The sequence below is a fragment of the Poromitra crassiceps genome (genome assembly GCF_964638095.1).
Source record: "Poromitra crassiceps genome assembly, chromosome: 5".
NCBI classification, from domain to species: Eukaryota; Metazoa; Chordata; class Actinopteri; order Beryciformes; family Melamphaidae; genus Poromitra; species Poromitra crassiceps.
This window is the reverse complement of record NC_139642.1, coordinates 39,015,820-39,038,765: the sequence shown is the minus strand read 5'-3', so window position 1 is coordinate 39,038,765 and position 22,946 is coordinate 39,015,820. Positions and strand designations below refer to the sequence as shown.

General features: G+C 45.1%; 1 protein-coding gene across 1 annotated transcript; it reads right to left on the bottom strand.

Annotated features, from left to right (window-relative positions):
- Nucleotides 1-3,324: 3,324 nt before the first annotated feature.
- Nucleotides 3,325-22,946, bottom strand: ppp1r13l (protein phosphatase 1, regulatory subunit 13 like). Its single transcript, XM_083636380.1, has 13 exons — nt 22,837-22,946; nt 13,859-13,921; nt 13,647-13,765; nt 12,439-13,108; nt 11,269-11,361; nt 10,984-11,072; nt 9,678-10,050; nt 8,620-9,083; nt 8,194-8,331; nt 6,588-6,721; nt 6,160-6,326; nt 5,021-5,214; nt 3,325-4,752 (listed from the first exon to the last, which is right to left on the bottom strand). Exons 2-13 carry the CDS (start codon nt 13,893-13,895, stop codon nt 4,717-4,719), a joined length of 2,514 nt encoding a protein of 837 aa, XP_083492506.1. The 5' UTR covers nt 13,896-13,921; nt 22,837-22,946; the 3' UTR covers nt 3,325-4,716.

Below are 22,946 nucleotides of genomic sequence, written 5' to 3'. Positions count from 1 at the left end.
TCTGCAACAATGTCTGTGTGCGTATACGAGTCATGTCTGCAACAATGTCTGCATATATGAGTCATGTCTGCAACAATATCTGCATATACGAGTCATGTCTGCAACAATGTCTGCATATACGAGTCATGTCTGCAACAAGGTCTGCATATACGAGTCATGTCTGCAACAATGTCTGCATATATGAGTCATGTCTGCAACAATGTCTGCATATACGAGTCATGTCTGCAACAATGTCTGCATATATGAGTCATGTCTGTAACAATGTCTGCATATACGAGTCATGTCTGCAACAATGTCTGTGTGCGTATACGAGTCATGTCTGCAACAATGTCTGCATATACGAGTCATGTCTGCAACAATGTCTGCATATACGAGTCATGTCTGCAACAATGTCTGCATATACGAGTCATGTCTGCAACAATGTCTGCATATACGAGTCATGTCTGCAACAAGGTCTGCATATACGAGTCATGTCTGCAACAAGGTCTGCATATACGAGTCATGTCTGCAACAATGTCTGCATATACGAGTCATGTCTGCAACAATGTCTGCATATACGAGTCATGTCTGCAACAATGTCTGCATATACGAGTCATGTCTGCAACAATGTCTGCATATACGAGTCATGTCTGCAACAATGTCTGCATATACGAGTCATGTCTGCAACAAGGTCTGCATATACGAGTCATGTCTGCAACAATGTCTGTGTGTATACGTTTCCAAACCTGTGCTTTGGTTTAATGCAGTGGTTCTCAACGTGGGGTCACCATTATTTAATTTATCAGTAGTTAATAGAATTGTTTTGTTCTTGCTTTAGAGATATGGGGGAATTGACACTACTTTCGAATACAGCCCACACCCCTGTAGTTACTATGTAAGTATGGGGTACTGGGGTCAATTCACGCGTACTTACATAGTAACTACAGTACAGGCGTGGTACCCCATACTTACCCTGTAAGTACAGATTTGGTACCCTGTACTTACAGGGTACATTCACTTCTTATACTCCGTACCTACCCTGTAAGTACAGATTTTGTACCCCGTACTTACCCTGTAAGTACATCTTGTTACTTGCGGGCTGTATTCTAAAGCGTTACCGAAAATCCCAATAAAGTATTGTTAAAAAAAGTATAACTTTTGTTGCTTCTCTTTCTCTTTGCCAGTGATGGTCTCCTCAGTAACAGGCCTAATTTCAGATCCTGATAGATGATTCTATTGCTGTCAGTCAGGAGGACAGGTATAATGGAGCACATTTGAAACGGTTGAGCGGTTTATGGATTATACCTGCATTCCACTGACAGGTATCCCATCACGCAGGAGATTGCATGGCGCTTTCAGAAAGGTATTCCACTCCCTCTACCACACTTTATTTCTCCTCACTCATCCTGTCCCTCTGCTATTTCATTGCCTCAGTCCTCCTCTTTCTCGGCCGTGTCTCCCTGCTTCAATAGCGCTGCCATGTCTTTCCCATCATGCCCTATAAAGAGAAAGCCCATCTGCTCTCCCAGCTTTTATAGATTTATTTGAACGCAGCAGTTGAAGGCGTGTTGTCGTAGTAGGCTGGCCTGTCGTGTCGAGCGGGGCTGTCAAACCCTGATGGGCCAAATAGAAGGCTGGCTCCGATGATGGCCAGCACATCTGAGGTCACTGTGTGTGCGTGTGTGTGTGTGTGTGTGTGTGTGTGTGTGTGTGCGTGTGCGTGCGCGCGCTTGTGTGTGTGTTGTGTGTGTGTGTGTGTGTGTGTGTGTGTGTGTGTTTGTGTGTGTGGGCTGTTGTGGAGGGTGGCAGTGAGGCAGAATTGAACATGGTGCGGAGCATGAGAATGGAGTGGGACGAGATAAAAATAAAAGCGTGCAGCCACAGTGCAGACGGGCGGGTAACCACAGCCCACGTCAATAACAGCTCATGTCGCTCCATCTTGGTAATAATGGGGTTTCAATGAGGCATCTAATGAGTTTTGCTGGAGCAGAATTACTATTCAGCAGCAAACTCTTGAATGCTACTGCTTACTGCTGCAGATACAATGCAGCGTTGACAAAGGGCAGCAGCCAGGCAGGGAGAGGCATACAGTAGGTACAGTGCGTCTGGATGTTGGTGGGCGCACGGCCGCATGCAAATGTGCTGTTGTGGGCGCAAGCGAGCACGTATCTGACTGGTAGATTCACGTTCCTGATTCATTTAACAAATCTGCTAGCCGAGGCACGTAGACCTCCATCCATCCGAACACGAGCGAACACACATTAACATATACTGCAAAAATATTCAACTATCATTTCTTCTAGCATTACGTCTTATTGTAAACCTTCTCAATCTTATTCTTAAGCTTATTGTACCTGAAACACGTGAAAAAATATGGCATCTACATTTAATCTCACTTTTTCCCCACCAGTGTAAATGGACTTTTCTTTAATCAAGTGATCTGTCATAATCTTGTTGACGTTTGCCTCCAGAAAACTCCTGAAACAGGTGTAACTGCAACAAAAACAAGTGGATTAACTCACCCCCGTTAATTCAATAATGTGATGTGGCACTAAACTGACTTAAGATGGACATTTTTGCATTGTACATTCCTTTTGTTCCTCATGGCCCTCTAGGTAGAGGCGATGTGTTTCAGCAGGGCATTATGTATGCTACCACAGGCCAGCCACTTAAATCACCTGAATTATTCATCAGAAAATGTGAAACACTGTGTATTATCTCACGACAGTTACTCACCATGGCGTGTGTGAGTGTGTTGGTGTGTGTATGTCATCATCGTTGTATCTCCATGAAACACTGAAGAACACTGGCAGGAGTGCAGCGCTCCTTCTCAGATCATGTTGACACTAATCTTCCCCTGGGACTGTGCTGAACCATTGGTGTTTTCTCAACACCAGCAGGGAAGAGATAGTCTGCAGATCAAAAGGCTTCAAAAATATGAATAGTGTGTAGTTTTTTACTACTCACTGATGTCAAAAGTAATGTCATAAGGGCGCACGCACGCACACACACACACACACACACACACGTGCGCGCGCACGCACACACACACACACACACACACACACACAAGCATTGTGACATCACTGATGCAATAACATTTAGTGATTTGGCGAAAAAACACACACCCGCACGTGTCAATAGGGCAGGCAAGGCCGAGCCAGGCATGGAGCGCGCGTAGCGTGCGAGATGCCTAGTTTAATAAAATGCATAATGTACAGTATAATTGGTGTGTAACAAAAGAGTCTTGGTAAATAGTATTTCATATCAGTTTGGGAGTATTGCTGATTGTGATTTTTATGCTGGTGTTGAATTCATACTTGATGATGCACTGTCATCTACTGGTAGTATGGGACATTTCACACCCTAAAGTAAAATAATCATTATGCCATATCATTTCAAACAACAGACCAAACTACAGACTACAAATGTGGCATATTTTATTTCTTTACACAGTTAACTGTTTGGTCCCGACTTACCCCCCTGGGGGGTCAAGGGTCACGTGCACATGCAGTCCCTAACTTCCAAATAGTTGCACTAATTATGGAAACAATTTCATTATAAAACACTCATTCCCCCACTGTGAAAACACATATTGTACATCCACAAAAGGATCTGTGTACACTATCATGGATTTAAAAAAATCCCTTTTCTCAACAGAATTCCTTAAAATAGACAACATCAAAATATTTAACTGTGGGTCAGGGTTAAAGCCAGGGTGGAACCCGGCCAGATGCTGCTAACTTTGAGCTTTGTCTGTTTGTTCTAGTTTAGCAGGCACATTGGCAAGACAGCATTCACCATCTGGATTTTCTAAAGAATGGTATTTGGCTGGTAAAATAGCAACTATGGCTGCTGATTTTGGAATCCATCAGCACTGTGGTTAGACAAAGTTACTTTCTTGCCCTGCTTAAGGCACACGATTGTTCTTTTGGTAAGAAATAACACTAACTCTGAGAAACCATTTGGGGGGGGGCAGTGATATGTACAGTATAGAGGCTTTCAGATCTAACAGAAATATTATAAAACAGTGACATTTCTATGTGTGGTCAGAACCAACTTTTTTTCTTTAAGAGTTTGGGGAGCTTCTTCAATGTAGCTGACAACTTTCTAAATTAAGCAATCATGATCATTTTTGCGGATAAGATTATTAACCAGGCAGAAATATCAAGCTGAAACACAACTGGGTGAAATGACAGGTAAGATCACTATAGAGAGTTTTAGCACAGTAGAGAGATCCAGCAAGAAATATCTTACAGCTGAGCCAATAAACTACCAACCACTCAAAGCGCTTTACAACAATGCCTACATTCACACACATTCACACACCGATGGCAGCAAGCTGCCACAACCATCGGGAGCAATTTGGGATTCAGTATCTTGACCAAGGACACTTCAACATGCGGACTGGAGGAGCAGGGGATCGAAACCATCGACCTTCTGATTAGTGGACGACCCGCTCTACCTCCTGAGCCACAGCCGCCCTGAAATAGTCAATCTTCCAATCCGTGACACCTTCTCAATACATCTGTCCCTTGTGAGTGAGGCCAAAAAAAAATGAATACTGAGAACTGTCTCCTTGAACTTTCTTGACTGACGGATTCAAAACTTTTCTCATTCCCAGCCTTTTCTCTGAGTTTGCAGGCACATTAATTTTATGTGATGCCTTTGAAACAGTGACCTATAAAGCCCAGAGCCTTCTGCTCCAGTGTGAACTGTCTTGATTATTGAGTCCATTTAGCAGAGAGATTTCGGGCGAACCTTCGGGAAAAGCTGAAAGAAAAACAACAGAAACATAAACATTCCTGTTTCTAATGGATTATGGACTGCAATGTGGAAACACAATAATAAAACGATTGTTAGGTATTGTAACGCTAGTTACATGATCACTACTGGAGCCTAGCGGTGTCCGTTTGCCTAGTTCAGTTCAAGGAAGAGGAACCATGATTCCTTTTCCTTGAACTGAACTAGGCACATGGACGCCACTAAGTGGAGCTAGTGAGAAATCTAACTAATGTTAGGTCTTAAATCAGGGTCTTACCCCAAAGTAGTTGTTGGGGACGAAGCCCTCCCGGCCGCAGAGCGAGGCCCACCACCAGTCTGCTCCCTCGAGCTTTTGCAGGATGGTGACCATGTCTCCTTCTTTGAAGCTCAGCTCGTCTGCAGCCTGGGCCGGATAGTTCCACAGAGCGTACAGCACCCCGCTGTTCTCTGCCCCCATGGCCTCCTCCACACCTGACGCCACGCACAGGGAGAAGCAAATAAGTGTACATCACAGGCTTGAGCCGTGCAACAGCTGAAGCATGTCCATCAGCTAGGGTTACACTAGGGTGACCAGACGTCCCGGTTTGACCGGGACAGTCCCAATTTCAGGATGGCCTTCCCAAGTCCCGACAGATATCTCTCGGGAGACTGAAAGGTCCTGGTTTTCAACACTCACTACCAAAATTGTCCCAGTTTCCACCACAATTAAAAAATAATAATGACAGCATTATACTTGTTTTTCAGTGGTTACTGTACATAGACGTTTACCATGTTCTGTCATGTGGTTGAATGAAGTTGAATGAATATAATTTTTTGATATAATATTCAAAAAGTATTCAAAAAGGTATTTAAAAAGATGTTTAGAAGCAGAGAGCTGCAGCCAAAATCAAAGCTGTATAGATCCTGACAAGAGGTCTCACTCTGGTCCTAAAAATATACCCCCCCCCCCCCCCCCCCCCCCCACCCCAGTACGTGTGTTCTGTTCTGCAAATCATTCCACTGATGTTTTGGCCCTAATGGCGTGAGCACCTTTGCTCCTGCTCCTGCCACTGCTCCTGGCCTGCCCCCCGGAGGAAGGACAAGCCTGGATGGGATAAATGCAGAGACTGTGTTTCACCGGCCACCGTCAGCATGGGTGTGTGTGTGGCTGGCCGCATGCGTGTGTTGGGTGTGTTCGTGACAAATAAAGAAAAAAAAAAAAGTTTGTCCGTCCAGTTCTTCTTCTTCTTCTTCTAAAAGCAGAGTGATGCATCTTGTGTGTGTTAGAGATGACTTGTTGATGCTGTCTGCACCAAGGGATTTCATCCGCCATTCATTTCATGCTCATAAAAATAGATTTACTTGGTCAAAAAGGAGCCATGTAAACAAGCGATTCAGCTATATATTTAGAATCAGTGGAGACTATTATGTCCTCACCCCTCAGGAAGCTCTCACACTCCTCAAACCCCACAGCGTAAGGATCACATTTCTGGGCGGCGGTGGCTCCGTCACTCTCCGTTCTCGCCATGACAGCAGCTCCATTCCTCACCAAAAACTCACACAGCGGACGGTCGTTACAAGAGGCTGCGCAGTGCAGTGGAGTCCTGTAGGGCCAAGGACCAGCCGGGATTAAACACATTTAGTAGTTTACTTTATTTTACTTAATTTTAAACCAACGTTACAAGGTGCTTCACAAATAAAAAGCATTAGCACTAGCATTCCTAATTCCTAACTAATTCCTAACTAGCATTCCCAATGGGAATCAAACCCTAACTTTGTTGTGTTAGTGCCACCATATACCCACTAATCTACACAAAGCCTAGGTTTAAATTGGGATAGGTGGAAAAGTATAAAGAGGTATTTACCAGCCGTGGCTGTCCGGCGCACTGACATTGGCTCCAATGCGAACAAGGAAGTCCACCACATTGTAGTGGCCCCCACAGATGGCATTGTGAAGGGCAGTGATGCCCTCGTCATTTGGTCGGCTGGGGTCACTCATCTGCAGAAAACACACATTACACAGAGTTAATTTATCAGCTCCTCTGTAATCACTTTAAGGGAAAAAATCCCCTCTCATATACCCTCACGGTGTTAGACATCATCCATGTGTGATCTTCCAGGAGTTAATTTGGAATGAAGTGTTGGGATGAAGTGATGAAGTGTCTCAAACCTGCCTAATTCAGTTAGTCATTTCCCAGAATGCCTTTCGGGGATAGAATAGGCCTGAACTTGTTGAATGCAGAGTGGATTATACATGTAGGTGAAAAGCAACAGCAATAGTGATTATATAGAGCAGTTTTTCCATTAAAAAAGATATTACTCGCACCCCTTACTCAAAATACTGGTCTTGCGGCTGCATTGCATTCTGGTCTATTGAGACTACTGTTGGAAGAGAAATTGGTCTCTCTCCTTTTCTCTGAAGGATTTCTCCATTTGATTGTTGAATGTCTCTTGGTGCAAAATGGCGGCTCTAGAAATAATCCCTCACTCTTTGATTTTGAGGGACTGACACCGAAACCTGATGTTTACCGCTGATATTAAAGATTGCTGAAAAATCTTGTGTTATCAAACTTCATTGTAGCTGCTGAAAATATCTCAATGTGGCGTCACATTGTCTACATTTGACCAGTTATCTGTGGGACTAAAATGAGAAATATACGGCCCACAAAATGGGCCCAGAAATGCACAATACATTGCCAACAGCTGTGACAGTGTTTTATGGTGTATTTTTTTTTCAATAAGGAGTTTGGGCTAGAGCTCCTCAACTTCAACAGCTCGAGGTATCCTTCAGCAGGCACTTCACCTCCAGCTGCTACACTGGAGTTATGGTGGCCAACAGCAGAAGCTGCTGCACTGAGAAACTTCCAGGTGCAGATGTTTTTTCTGAGCGTCAAGCAGGGGCTTGCTTAAAATGGGAATGCATACTCAGCAAACGTTCATCCAGAACTGGAGGCTGCACATTTGTGCCACAGTTGACTGTTTCAGTTAGTTAGTGTAGTTTTCCCCTCTAACTTATTGAGGGGAGGTAAAGACAGCTGTCAGGGTCATGATGACACTTACATTATGTTACAGGGGATCTGAAAGTACAGTTATGTTATGTGTGACATACTGATACAGTATAGTATTTTACATCTTGGATGTTGTGCAAATTTTAATTTTACTACTTTCTACTTCTGACATGATTGCAGTTTCTGGTGTGAATGTATGCTTCAGGTTGATTAAGAATTGGTTTATGTTGAGTGCAGTGCAATACAGGCAAATGTATTATATATTATTCGTAGATGTAGTATTAGTGGTAGTAGTATTGGCAGTAGTACTACTAGTAATTTAGCAGTAGTAGAAGTAGAAGATACTTGCACTCTTTCACACACACACACACACACACACACACACACACACACACACACACACACACACACACACACACACACACACACACACGCACACACACACACACACACGCACACACACCTCCTGCATGGCCCTCTGCACCGTCTCCAGCTCTCCGACCAGCGAGCCGTCCAGCAGCAGGACCAGCGGACTGAGTCTGGCTCGCCTCCCAGTGCCTCTGTGCTCACGACTGGCCCGCCGCAGGATGGAGTGGTAGTTCTAACCAGACAGACACAACGCACAGCAAACTTTTTTGGGAACTTCTTACGCTAAATGGATTTAAAAGACTGTAATATAACAGTAACAGCTTTGCAGCAACTGACAATAACTTCAAGATGATGTAATTAATTAATGTAATACTGTAATACTACTCCAGCAATATATTATATTAATGGGTTTTATTATCATTTCAGCCTATTTAGAGGGTGTTTTATTAAATTTAGTAAGTTATTGCATTGCATATATTTTTTTATATTTTTCCACATGAACTTCAAGCTCATTTCTTACTCTGTGGTCAGGGGGGAGCGGTGTGGATGTCTGCGGCAGAGGGAAGTGTGAAGGAGGCATGGCGGGGGTGTCCTCCTCTGAGGAGCTGCTGGTCTCACTCCCTTGCTCCCCCTTCTGCCGGAGGCCCTTCCTGCGGAAAAGCTTGTTGATGAGATGCTTGTACTGGTTGGGCTGGTAGTGGGAGACCTTCTTCAGCGGCTGGGACAGATCCACGGAGCCCCGTCTCTTCAGGGCTCGGGGGATTTCCGCACGAAAACGGAGCAGTTCCTCCAGGTCCGGGATCTCCTGGTTCTGGGCCTCAGGGGCCACGACCGGCTGCAGCCTGGTGGGGCTGAGGGGCCGGGGGGCGGGAGCTGCCTCCATACCCCCCTCTGACAGGCTGTGAGTCTCAGAAATCACAGGCATGTGATGATGAATAAGGTCCAGCCGCTCCAACTCTGCATCTACGTCCCCCGCTTTCAGCACTGCAGAGACGGAGACCAAACCACAGAGATGCCACAAAATTAGTTGAACAAAGATCTTGTGATTAATCTATAGCAGGAAAGCGCAACAGAGTGTGTGGGCAGATGTGTGATGTGCAACTCATCATTCACTCTCATTACAGTGATTGAGTAGCTTTCTTTGTGTACTTGTACTCATGTACTTTTTAAGTATTTTAGTGAAGTATCACATCCATACAGAGAGCAGATTTTGTGTCTCTCCATAAGCAACAGATGCAGGACCAACATAAACTGACAAATTGAAAGCCATCCACTGTGAATGATCAGTCAGCAAAGAAGAGGAGGGTAATCTGGCTTTACTTTCTACACTTTATTTAATAATTTTTGAATTAAAATAATCCAGGCAGAACTCTGCCCTCTTGTCCTTTTAGAATGATCACATCTGACAACATTCTATTTTCTAAAAAGTAACTCGGTAACTTTTACTCGAGTCTGATTTTAAAGGAGGTACTTTTTACTTTTACTTCAGCAGATTTTTACACCAGTACTTTCACTTCTACTTAATCTTGAGTAGGAAACTCTAGTACTCGTTCCACCACCGCTGATGTGTTTCCATACCTTCGCTGTATATGGGCGGCTGCCTCAGTTCAGGTGGGGGGGGCTGTGGCTGGAGCAGCGGCTGGGGGAGGAACTCTCTGTGCAGCGATGAGGCCGGCAGGTAAGGTAGCATGTCTCCATCTCCTCCCAGGACTCTGGGGTGGGGGACCGGCCCTGCGGCCCAGTGGGGGTTCTGCAGACGCATGATGACAGACAGAGGGATGGGCTTGCGCTGGCGGGTCTGGGCGGAAGCGGGCGGGATGGAAATACGGGAGACGATGGGCTGAGGGTGGTAGGGGGAGTGGGCTGGGGCCGTAAGGTCTGGAGGAACTGATATACGGGCGTTACGGGGGAGAGATCCATGGGAAGGCTGCAGAGGTCGAGAGCGAGGATCCTGGAGAGGCGGAGACAAACAGTCAAACGGGATGAGCTCAGTAAATCAATGAAAAAGAAAGATTGCTATTCTCACACCTAAGCCTGAACAGGAAAAAGGGTAACAGTTTTATGTCATAAAACAAATCACTCTCTGTGTGTTCATCCCTTAATAAAGAAATTAGACTTAAAATCCATTCTTGAAGCTGCAGTAGGCAATATTATTTCATTGTAATTTTGGTAGTCGGTCTGACAAAAAACAACCAATCAGGGTTAGCTAGAACATAACTAGCCAATCAAAGCACACAAACAAGGGTCATTCGGGTTCTACTCTGATATGTTGCTATGGTTAACATTCCATTGATGTTGTTTAAAACCTGCCTACTGCAGCTTTAAGCTAGTCTGCAGACACTCTTACACAGGAAGGAACAGTGAAGTTCATATGGCTCTATTGTGATTGTATATCTAGGATACACATTAAGAAGAACACCCGACTGGTTTCGACCACAGGACTTGCTGAAGTTTTTCTTCCCTTTTTGAGCAAGAGTGCCTGCAGATGACCTAAGATTGGAACCTAATGCCAGGCTTCTAGGCATGTGCACCACTCCTTCATGAGCACTTTGATGCTATCTGAAGCTGTAAAAATAATTTTTTTTATCACTTAGTTTTTCCTGTTTCGTCTATATTCTCTAAGAAATACTCTACTAACAGTATGTTGGCTATTTCATGCTGTTCTTATCTATGAAAAACAAAGCCAGGCTAGTGGTGCTTCCTGTTTGGTCACATATCTACAGTTTCTCAAGGACTCAAGAAGGAATGGTGTGCAATTTTAGTTAACATTGTGAACATGGGATTACTTATAGATGCGGGAAAGAACATTTGAGCCAAGACAAAGTCATACAAACAAAATGTTCACAGTACTTATTTGATCTATCTCTCCATCAACAACACACACCATTTTGGCACTGGGGGCCGGAGGAGGACCGTCCAGGTTGGATTCCCTCCAGTTGCTTTTTGGCAGTGACGGCCTCAGCCAGTCTGTCTCTGCAACAGGAAGGTGCTAAGTTAAAAAACAGAGAACACACACTGGGCGCCGGTGGCAGACAGCCAAAGTCTTGAGCGCTTAAAGTGTTTGCCCTGTACTAATACTACGACTGGGCACACACAAAGTCAAAGTTTAATTAACAATGGCGTCTTTCATCTGCCTGAATGTAAACGAGCAGCGGTCGTGCTGACTCACTTTCGTAGGTGTGGTGAGGTTTCCTCTCATAGGACGCGTCCAGATCTGTCTCGTTCCACTTGCCTGGGCTCTTTTGCCGCTGCATGCCCTCATCTGAGAGAAAGAGAGAGAGAGAGAGAGTGACAAAAAACCTAGAAAGAAATTCTAGAAGGAATCATAGAAAGAGCAGTACAAACTGGGTTGCAAATGACCCAAAATACCGTAATTCAATAAAGTCTTAACACTCCTAAGGTTAGAGGCCAGTGTTTCCCTACAGAATTCCCTCTGTAACCCTAACTCTACCTCTAACCCTAACCTCCAGAATTCTATTTGTGTAACGATGGAAAAACACGACTAAAACTCCAGTGAAACCCAGAATAATGAAAGTCGTGTAGGTTGGCAGCTACTTCAGGAAAAGTGAAACTCTGTAACAGACAATTCTTGAAGAGCTAATGTGCACTGGAGGCAAATGAAGATAAATGAGATCAATTAAATTATCTTACTCCAAGATTTTAAGACTCAATAGCAATAGGTGGGGGGGTGACCCTAAAAACAGGCTATAGGTTGCTATAGCAAGTGTGTTCACTTAGCATTGTAGCTACCTACTAGCTAACAATGCTAACCGAACATGCTGAATGCTGAATTTCACAGTGCTCTAATCAGAGCGAATAATAGATGACACAAACACATATTAACGTTAACATTACATAATGAAGACATCAAATTTTGTTAAAACATCAACAAATGCCTTTATAATAATTCTGTGATTACCATTAACGATACAAGTCGGCATTTTTTATGTCAACTCGGACAAAGAAGAGCTCTGAATGATACTCAAATTTCCTATCTGTAATTCCTGGTAATACCTGGCCGCCTGCTATCGGTCCGTGATCGCAAGCTGCATGATCACTGGACAGGCGACCTGTCAATCACCTCCAAAAGATAGTCTTTTCTATCGTCTATTTTACCCTGCCCCCCCCTCCCGGGAACGACTCCCTTTTGGGTCCAGCCTCAAGTGGCCATTCGAGGAACTACAGCTTTCACGATCACTTCCGCAGTTTTCTTCTGCAAAACCCCGATCTAGTCCACCGTGTTTACCCCAGATTTTTTATTGTGGAAAGAGTGAAAAAGCATTTAGATCAGGCAGACGCTGGAGGGACAGTAAAACACAGGCTCACTAAAGCCACTCACCAGCTTGCATGAACCCGCCAAAGTTCCGCGGCAGTGTGCTGGACATGTGATGATTAAAAGGCCGGGGGGAGGGGCTTCTTCTCTCCGGCCGCGGGGACCTGCGGCCCACCATCAGGCTGCTGTCGTAAGGGCTCAGCAGGTTGGAGGAGGGGTGCGGCGGAGCGGCCCACGGCGACTGCTCAAAAGAAGCAGCCGTGGGGCTTGGGGAGGGGCACCGCTCCATGTAACCGACTGACCCTCGCGGGCTCCTGTTGTAACGAGAGGGGGAGTCGCACCTCTGGGAACGAGAGGGGGAGTCGCACCTCTGGGAATGAGAGGGGGAGTCGCACCTCTGGTAACGAGAGGGGGAGTCACGCCTCCGGGTACGAGGTGACTGGTTGGGGCTTATCTGACCGTACGAGTAAGGGTCGGCTCCGAGGTGGGGGAGCGGAGAGTGTCCGTCCCTGCGGGCCTGGGGGGATGTGAGCGGGTTGGGGGAGAAGACAGGGGAGTACAGTTTTATTTTAGTGCTGCTGGAGGTGATGGAGTCCATGCAATGAGAGGCTGTGGAGGTCGGGGAGTAAGGCATGGAGCTGGGGCTGTCACTGCTGCCACCTGAATCCCTGGGAGGGAGGGAGGAGCTGCTGGACATGCTGGACTGAGGCCTCTCTCTGGAGATCAGAGAGCCGGTCTGCAGGGAGAACACAGGGGGACAGTTCAGGAATTAACTCATCCCATTCAACTGAGGAATTGCAATCAGAAATTGAAAACAAACAAACAATCAAACAAACAAACAGGAAATTCAATTAAGTGAAATTCTCTTACCACATATCTGAGATTACACATCAGTATTATCAATACTGAATAATAAAATGTTAAAGGTACGTTGCATGTGTTATTTCATGCTTAACATGTCATCATAATCAATGCATTATGATGAATGAATGTATTTGATTTGTTGAACTGTCTTGATTTATAATGTTTAGCAAGAAGACACACTCTGAGTTTCATGGAATTTAATTCTGTTTCCTGTCACTCCAATTCAATTCTGATTCTGATCCTTAGAGCTGGGTGACATTCACATTAGAACTCCCATTAACATGTCCACAACTCTGGAACACAGGTCAGGATAGGACAGAACAGGAAATGCACACACATGTTGTACACACAGACACATACACACTATAGTAGTATATCACTGATACAAACAGACAGATGTGTATGTCTACCTGAGAGCCAGACTGTGCATTGCTGCTGGAGGAGGCCTCCTGCAGCAGGGAGCTGAACTCTCTGGATAACTCATCTGCTGTAGCCAGGGAGGCGTTCAGGTCATCATTCATGCTCTGGACTGGATATCATATAAACAACAAGTACCACAGACTATCAGTATGGAATAGACCCCCTATGTGCAAGGATGTGATGAAACACTTTGCACACTCACACAGCATGCTGCTGCCAAAGCCCGTCTGAGAGCTCATGGCTGTGACGTTGCAGCGTCCGGCACCTGAAAAAGAACACAAATCAGAAAAACACACCAAAACTATTAGGGCAAAAGTCCCAGACCAAGTTCATTTCAAACTGAATGAATGAATTAATGTTGTATTCATCACTTGCATTGCACTTTACCAGATGCCTGTCTCCACAGGGGACACTCGACACAACAGGGACAACGATGGAAATAAGTGCTGGACTTTTTCGTTTTATCCCTGACACTGCAGCATTTTGTCTTATGTATTGCATACTGTCTAATAAAATCAAATCAAATGGTGAATTTGCATTTAGCACCTCAGGGACTTTCACAGGACTCAACATGCTAGTCTCCTCGTAAAACATGGGAGCTCAAAGATTCGCATGAACAAGCCCGGCCATCAGCCCTCTGAGTACTTCCCATTCCATTCAACTCAGCCCTTTGCTCAAACTTTTATATGATCACATGAGGAGCTGGTGTGAACGGGGAGTCTCTCACCCTGCTCCCTCCCTCTGCCTCTGCTGGCTCCCCTCAGGAGTCTCTCACCCTGCTCCCTCCCTCCACCTCTGCTGGCTCCCCTCAGGAGTCTCTCACCCTGCTGCCTCCCTCCGCCTCTGCTGGCTCCCCTCAGGAGTCTCTCCCCCTGCTCCCTCCCTCCCCCTCTGCTGGCTCCCCTCAGGAGTCTCTCACCCTGCTCCCTCCCTCCACCTCTGCTGGCTCCCCTCAGGAGTCTCTCACCCTGCTCCCTCCCTCTGCCTCTGCTGGCTCCCCTCAGGAGTCTCTCACCCTGCTCCCTCCCTCTGCCTCTGCTGGCTCCCCTCAGGAGTCTCTCACCCTGTTCCCTCCCTCTGCCTCTGCTGGCTCCCCTCAGGCTCTCGTGTGAGGCAGCAACCTTCTGTGGTTTCATAACGCCCTTCATGTCTAAACAAGCCATACCTCATACCTCAGCAACATACATTATTAAATACATTATGATTTGCCTGCGATCTGATATCTCAGCGTGTTGTGGTGGCCCACCTCGACTCGACACCCTGGCAAGCTGGGAACAGCTGTCTGGCCTTCCTGCTGATTCATGCCCCAGTATCTCTGAAGCCAGGTGTTCCAGCTTAGCATCAGAGATGACTGGTCTCTCTGAAAGCCAGCTTCAGACACGCAGAGAGACAGGTGCACACTGCGAGTCTACTGGATGACAGGTTATAATGATATTCCAGACAGCTGGGTATGCCAACAAGTGGGTTAGTCCAGCCTGGGAGCAGAGCTACTCAAATGGTAAATGGCCTGCATTTATATAGTGCTTTTATCCAGAATAAGGATAAAAGGATAGAAGGATAAGGATGAATGCACCCCGCGGGATCGAACCACGAGCTCTTTCATCCAAAGAGATTAGTGGACGATCCACTCTACCTCCTTAGCTACAGCTGCCCCTGTAAGTATAACGTATATGTATATGTATATAAATATGTATAATAATGTATAAAGGCAGAAAATGCTCTGTATGTCTAATAATGAGTTAAAATGACATTGACTGCATCTATTAACATAATAAATGTGCTATAATTCTTCACAATTAGCCATTTCTAGTTTGATTTCTGGTGGTCTAAAACCTAAGAAAGGTTATTTAAATTGCATTTTGGGGCTCAGTTCTCTCATCTGTCCCTGATTTACTGCAATCATGCCTGTGTCTAATTAATAAAACACCAGACAGACAGACAGACAGACAGACAGACAGACAGACAGACAGACAGACAGACAGACAGACAGGCAGACAGACAAACAGGCAGGCAAGCAGGCAGACAGACAGACAGACAGACAGGCAGGCAGGCAGGCAGACAGACAGACAGACAGATGTAAAGACAGTGGAAACAGAGAATCTATCAAGTGTCACTGATGACTCAACCATATGCACCACTCAACATTTGTGTCAAGTTCCTTTGGGTAGATCTGCTACTTAAGGGAGAACTTCACTGAAAAACCATGCTGATTTATTTTGCACATGATCTCACACATATCTGGAAACAGTTTTTTAGTCATTCATTTAGTTTGGCAGTTAATGAGAGTTGATTTGAGTTCAGTTGTGGACCAGTGATGTCATTCATGCACAAAATCATCAGTTTGTCATGTTCAGTGCATTACAGGAGTTTCTCTTTGTGATGAAATGTTGTAAATTACTTGTTGATGTGCCCATTTTCACCTCAGCCATTCAAAAATATAAACCAATGGAATATCAGTCAGGAAGAGAAAGGTGGTTTTACTTGGCGGGAGGGGCGGGACAGTTCAAAAATCTCTGATGGTTTTATTGGTCGGACTTGGAATTCATATTTATGCCTACTGGTAGAGCATGAGGTCACGGTTCAAGATACTGTGTTTTCCAGCCTACTGGCAGTTCATTTCATGGAGACCGACCTCAGCCTACAATATCTGACAGTAGCGTACTTATCCCACTTAGCGCCTGGATTGGCCCCTAACACTAGTCTAATATTAGTCAGGTTACACAGGAAAATATGTATTATGTCTAAGGTCAACATTCCGGCCTTTCCCCTCCCTCCGATTCTCACTCACACACACACACACACACACACACACACACACACACACACACACACACACACACACACACACACACACACACACACACACACACACACATACACACACACACACACACACACACTACACACAATATAACCGTCAGATAATAAGCATCCCAGACTGTGTACTGTAGCAGAGGCTTGGTAGAGTCACACCAGGTCTCACATTCCACACACCACGCCTCCCTGTGAGGTATTCAAGCGCTGCCTGGGACAGCTTCTGCTCAGCTTATCTGTTTGTCAAGAGCAGCACACACACAAAAGAATGCTCTCTCTCTCTCTCTCTCTCTCTCTCTCTCTCACTGACTGAGTCACAGGTCAGGTCGATCACTCGCTCACTAAACTCTCCCCTTCCTTCTACCCGGCAGTTCATCGACCCCGCCCCTTCCCTCCCGCTTGCACTCTCGCCTTCTTTTGCATGACTGTTTCCCTTCACTGGTTCTTCCAGGAGTTACTGTGTTATTACTGTGTGTTCTCTATTGGAACTTGTTGCAACAGTTAGTTCCGCTGTTATGCCGAATTCTGCATCCCTGGCGAGAATTGCATCCCCCACCTCGCAGGAGTATGATTTCTAATTCTACGGCAACATACTGTTTAAAAATGATATAATCTTCTTTCAATGATGAGGAATGATCTGACGTCCATAGTTTATGAACGTTATTTCAGCCTATTTTGGTCTGGCAACCCTTGGTAGTAGTGCAATCCTGAGGGAACTGTTTTTGTTGGTGGACAGTATACAGTATATATCTGTCTGTCTATTTGTCTGTCCCACTGATGACATCATCAGGGAGACATTGTGCACGCGCCAATAGGGCAGGCAAGGCCACAAAGCAGCCGAGCTGCGGGCAAGGCCGAGCAGCAGCCAAGCTGTGAATGCGAGCTGCAGGACAGGCGAGGCCGCGCAGTGGGGGAGCCTAGGAATCGAGTGCACGTAGCGCGTGAGATGCCTAGTTACTTTAAAAAATACTATTATTACCTGATGAATAGCTATTACAACTGTTGTATAAAAGCAATAGCACACTGGAGGTAGTGCTGTTGTTACTGTATCTCATCATGACTGTGAAAAGATGACTCCCTCTCGTGTGATATGGCTTAATTAACTCAGTGAGGTACACTGTTAAAACACCACTGAAGCCAGAGGACTTATGATTTCATTACCTACAGTACGTTAGGGTTACTTACGATGCTGGTACTGTATTGTTCTCACCTTGTGGGTGTGTGTGTGTGTGTGTGTGTGTGCGTGCGTGCGTGTGTGTGTGCGTGCGTGCGTGTGTGTGCGTGCGTGCGTGTGTGTGTGTGTCATCATGGCAAAATGTAGTCCTGGAAACCCCTGTTGTATCAGGAACTACCACAGAAGCCGTTTTGAGTACTTTGCCAGGTGTTTATATGTCTTGTCTTGGGACAGATTTTGTGAATGTGATAGTGTCAAAACTGTGCAAGTTGCTGATATTGATATTAGTGAAAATTCCTTTGAACAGCCAATGTAGTGAATGTACAGCCAGTTGTCATTAGGTATCAATTGGAGTGTAACTGTTACACATACTGTATAAACACAACATAAATAAAGCCAATTAGAATCATCTGAAAACCACCCAATTTAAACCATCAAACTTAAAGTGGACTGCATCTTCAAGAGCAGTTGCTGGGTAAAATACACGACTGCTCTCATTTCAGTTCCTTGAATAGTCTGGTAAACTAGTCATTTCAGAGACAAGTGTTTACGTTCCAGTTTACTACGTTGGTTCAACCTATATAGCATTCAAGAACTGTCTAAATACTAATACCAGAAAGATGCAGGGTAAAAACATAAAGGAGGACTTTGTTCTACAATAGCTACCCATTTTGTACGCCTTTATTTAGAATGGAAACTTTGTTGAAACACTTTGTAACTTGGAAACAGTGTAACTGACAGTCAGTGAAACAGAGAGATGAGTGTGGGAAGAAGGAGGTTTAAGGATTAAGGGGAATAATCATTAGGCCAGACAGAATAGCAGGGTGTGTCTGTCCACAATGACAAGCAGTTCCTCCCTCCCTTTCTCCCGCTCCTCTCATGTTCTTCGCCGACAGATGACAATTACACATCTGACTGATTCTGTGGTTTCTGCTGACCTCCTCCTTCCTAGCCATGACTCCATTCATTTCCTCCCTCTCCTGTTTCAGTATCATCTGCCCCTCCTTCATATCCTTTCTCCAGATCTGCCTCTCTCTCTCTCTATTCACTCTGATTCGCTCAGGATCTGCCTCGCTCTCTCTCTCTCTATTCACTCAGGCAGGAACTTGGCTGAGACTGAATGATAAAAAGATACAAGTGAACAGTCCTCTATGCCATGTTCTCTCTTTGTTGTGGAACCTGAGTCATCTCTCTGGCTGTACTGAATCACACAGACAACCAACAACTAAAAGATGTCCCACAGGTGAAAACCCATAAAACTCCTGCTGCACATTGACACAGCTGGCTTTAGAGGGAAAGCAGTGAAAAGCATGGGTCCTGCTATCAAAACGCAATTCAGGGGCATCCGGGTTGTGCAGCGGTACATTCCCTGCCCACTAACATGAGGGTCACAGGTTCAAATCCCTGTGTTACCTCCAGCTTGGTCAAGCGTCCATACAGGCACAATGTGGGCAAAAAAACTTAAAGGGCAATTGAGCAATTGAAGCTTCTTTATTTGCTGGTGCTCAGCTTGATGTGGATTCAGTGCTCTAGATTGCCAGCAGAGCATTCAATCATGCCACAGTCCATTCATTGCCAAAGTGAGTAAATATCTAACGGACTCTTTACATTGGCCCACCACTATCTCATGTGATGGATGCCAGGATTCTTGCAGAGATGAAGGTCAAAGTGAATTGAGTAAATGCAGGTAGGAGGTGCTCTGTGTAAGTATTGAGTAAATGCAGGTAGGAGGTGCTCTGTGTAAGTATTGAGTAAATGCAGGTAGGAGGTGCTCTGTGTAAGTATTGAGTAAATGCAGGTAGGAGGTGCTCTGTGTAAGTATTGAGTAAATGCAGGTAGGAGGTGCTCTGTGTAAGTATTGAGTAAATGCAGGTAGGAGGTGCTCTGTGTAAATGCAGGTAGGAGGTGCTCTGTGTAAGTATTGAGTAAATGCAGGTAGGAGGTGCTCTGTGTAAATGCAGGTAGGAGGTGCTCTGTGTATTGAGTAAATGCAGGTAGGAGGTGCTCTGTGTAAATGCAGGTAGGAGGTGCTCTGTGTAAGTATTGAGTAAATGCAGGTAGGAGGTGCTCTGTGTAAATGCAGGTAGGAGGTGCTCTGTGTAAGTATTGAGTAAATGCAGGTAGGAGGTGCTCTGTGTAAATGCAGGTAGGAGGTGCTCTGTGTAAGTATTGAGTAAATGCAGGTAGGAGGTGCTCTGTGTAAATGCAGGTAGGAGGTGCTCTGTGTAAGTATTGAGTAAATGCAGGTAGGAGGTGCTCTGTGTAAATGCAGGTAGGAGGTGCTCTGTGTAAGTATTGAGTAAATGCAGGTAGGAGGTGCTCTGTGTAAATGCAGGTAGGAGGTGCTCTGTGTAAGTATTGAGTAAATGCAGGTAGGAGGTGCTCTGTGTAAATGCAGGTAGGAGGTGCTCTGTGTAAGTATTGAGTAAATGCAGGTAGGAGGTGCTCTGTGTAAGTATTGAGTAAATGCAGGTAGGAGGTGCTCTGTGTAAGTATTGAGTAAATGCAGGTAGGAGGTGCTCTGTGTAAATGCAGGTAGGAGGTGCTCTGTGTAAGTATTGAGTAAATGCAGGTAGGAGGTGCTCTGTGTAAATGCAGGTAGGAGGTGCTCTGTGTAAGTATTGAGTAAATGCAGGTAGGAGGTGCTCTGTGTAAGTATTGAGTAAATGCAGGTAGGAGGTGCTCTGTGTAAGTATTGAGTAAATGCAGGTAGGAGGTGCTCTGTGTAAGTATTGGGTCAAATATCAGGAATCTGTGTCACTGCACTCTCGGGAAGAGAATTATTAACCGGGCGTTTTGTGGATTTTCTTCTGCATCGTCTGCTGGCACTGCGGGAAAAGGAATGCTTCCAGGAAAGTGTCTCCAAAGAATATTGCATCAAGTCTGATTTGATAATACTGCCTGGAAGCAGCACACAGTAGCAACTATAGTCGCTAGCCTGGCTCCAGACCTCCGAAGCCACGCCCACTCCACAGATGTGGATTTTGTAGTAATGAGTGATCATTTTACAGTACGATGAAATAGATGGCCTAGCCCAAGTTACTCACAGGCTAATCATGTCGTCTTCTGCCTCCAAACCTTTACAGCACGACTATCTCTCTGACACAGACTATCTTTACCCAATGCACTCCACCCACTTATAACACTGACACCCAGACCTCTTCCCTAGTTAGTCATTGAAATACCTAACCTTTCTACCTACATCAGCGGGCACACACACACACACACACACACACACACACACACACACACACACACACACACACACACACACACACACACACACACACACACACACACACACACACACACACACACACACACACACACACACACACACACACACACCTGTAGCACATTCCATTCACCACTATCATTGCCAAAGAATACAGCCTTACACAATGCAGCTCCACTGATCTTCGATTACAGGACAACAGATATCTGCAGACCAGGCTGCAGCAGGAAGCTATCTGAACTAAAGCATATGACTATGATCAATCCCTGACCCTTAGCATGGTCCAATCAGTTGACTCTCCTGTGTGTGCTTGTGGCAGTGCAGACTCATTTGTGGGTGTGGCTTCTAACACTATGCCGGCTATCTCCTTCCCTGTTCTCTAGCATGTGAATCGGGAATCTCTCGGTGCAACACAACATGACAAAGTGGCATTCCTGACGAGTTACACGCTACACCTAAAGCCCAAACACTGCGTCACGCTCAGCTGAGGTGCAGAGAGAGCAGTGCAGGGGGCCGGTGTGTGTGTCTGTTTGCGTGCGCGCGCGTGCAGGGGAAAGTCACAGCCACTGGTGTTCTGCTGTCAGTGACAGACTTACTGTATGGAACAAACAATAAATCTAATAACAGGTTGTAACAAGTGTATCGCACAATGCTGCCCAGCTGGTTTTTTAAGCAAGACCTGGTTCACACAGCTCAGAGAAATGCCATTCACATCTTGTTTGACAAAGGTTTGCGGTCACTCTGATCTCTACTGAACAACCGAGCTACAAATTTTTTTTCCCACATAATTTCCAGTCATGAGAAATTATTGATGACAAATGATTGATTGATTGTCATGAGTAATTTTGCAACACACTGTTAAAGGACACCGTTTGCTGCCTGAGGAAGAGCATCAAGCTTGAAATGCATTGCATCTGTAAGCTGAATACAGCCTTTATATATATAGCAGCCTATAGCCTTTATTTGTGTTAATTGATTGCTTTGAAGTGCTTGGATTTGTTAGCACTATTTACAGTGCTAACACTTCTTGTTTTGTGCATTATGCTTGTCCACCTTTTCTATTTGGAGTTTTCTGACCTGATTTATTTCCACTGCCTTTTTACGTGGAAAAGGACACTGTAGAAATATCACAGCAACACTGAAATACCATGCAGCTAATGTCATAATAATATTACACTATAGAACACGCTGTAGTAAAATGATCAGAGGAATATCAGAGGACCTTATCTGATATCTGTCGGATATACAGTAATGTGCAAAAGTCTGGCACCTGTAAATAAAACATCAAGCAAAGATGTCTTCAAAAATAATGAAATGAAGTTTCTCCATCCATATCAAAGACATTTAGCCTACTATAAAGAGCAGTCTACTGACTAATGCAGAAAACAAATAAACATCAAAGATACATTGTATATAAAAAAATATAAAAAAAATAGGGTGCCTATAAGACTTTTGCACAGTGCTGTATTACAGTGATTTTTCATGGTTAGGGGCAACGGGGCTATACCAGACTATATAGTACAGAGGGCTGTGACTGACAGTTTGAGGTCATTGTTGGTGAATGGTACTTTACTGCACATCCATGTCCAGCAGCTGGCTGGAGCATTGAAGCCTTCCTCCCTCTCCTTCCTTCCTACTGGCTGTGTGGACTGAGGCAGAGCAGGCAACATCTGACTTTCATTAGTTTGAGAACAAGCTCCTCCTCGCATTCAAGTCCTCTTACAATGAACCGAGGAAACATAGAGAGAAATCGACGCAAGAAAATAAAATAAATGCTTAGCCTACTTTGGAGCGATGACAGACTGAAAAGTAAAATACACCTACTCAAGCAACAGAAATCAAACCTTATCAATAAAACATAACACACTCAGCAATAATCGGCTAATCCTTGACTTGATACATTATCCCACGCAGTGAGAGCTGCGGAGGCTACGAGGCGAGCTCAAACCCTCCTTACCTTATGAAGGAGACCTTTGTTCTTCAGCTCAAAACTCAAGAGTGAGACAGAGCCTTATTCCCCCCCTGAAGTGGGGCTGATCAGTGTGTGTCTCTCTCTTGTGGCGGCAG

What these genes read in the sequence shown, in the direction of transcription:
- ppp1r13l (XM_083636380.1), bottom strand. Translation starts at nt 13,895, where the DNA reads ATGAGCTCTCAGACGGGCTTTGGCAGCAGCATGCTGT. An exon ending in ATGCACAGTCTGGCTCTCAG is followed by an intron (nt 13,109 to 13,646) that starts GTAGACATACAC and finishes TTCTCCCTGCAG; the next exon opens with ACCGGCTCTCTGATCTCCAG. An exon ending in TGCAGAGGGCCATGCAGGAG is followed by an intron (nt 6,722 to 8,193) that starts GTGTGTGTGCGT and finishes TGTTTTCTGCAG; the next exon opens with ATGAGTGACCCCAGCCGACC.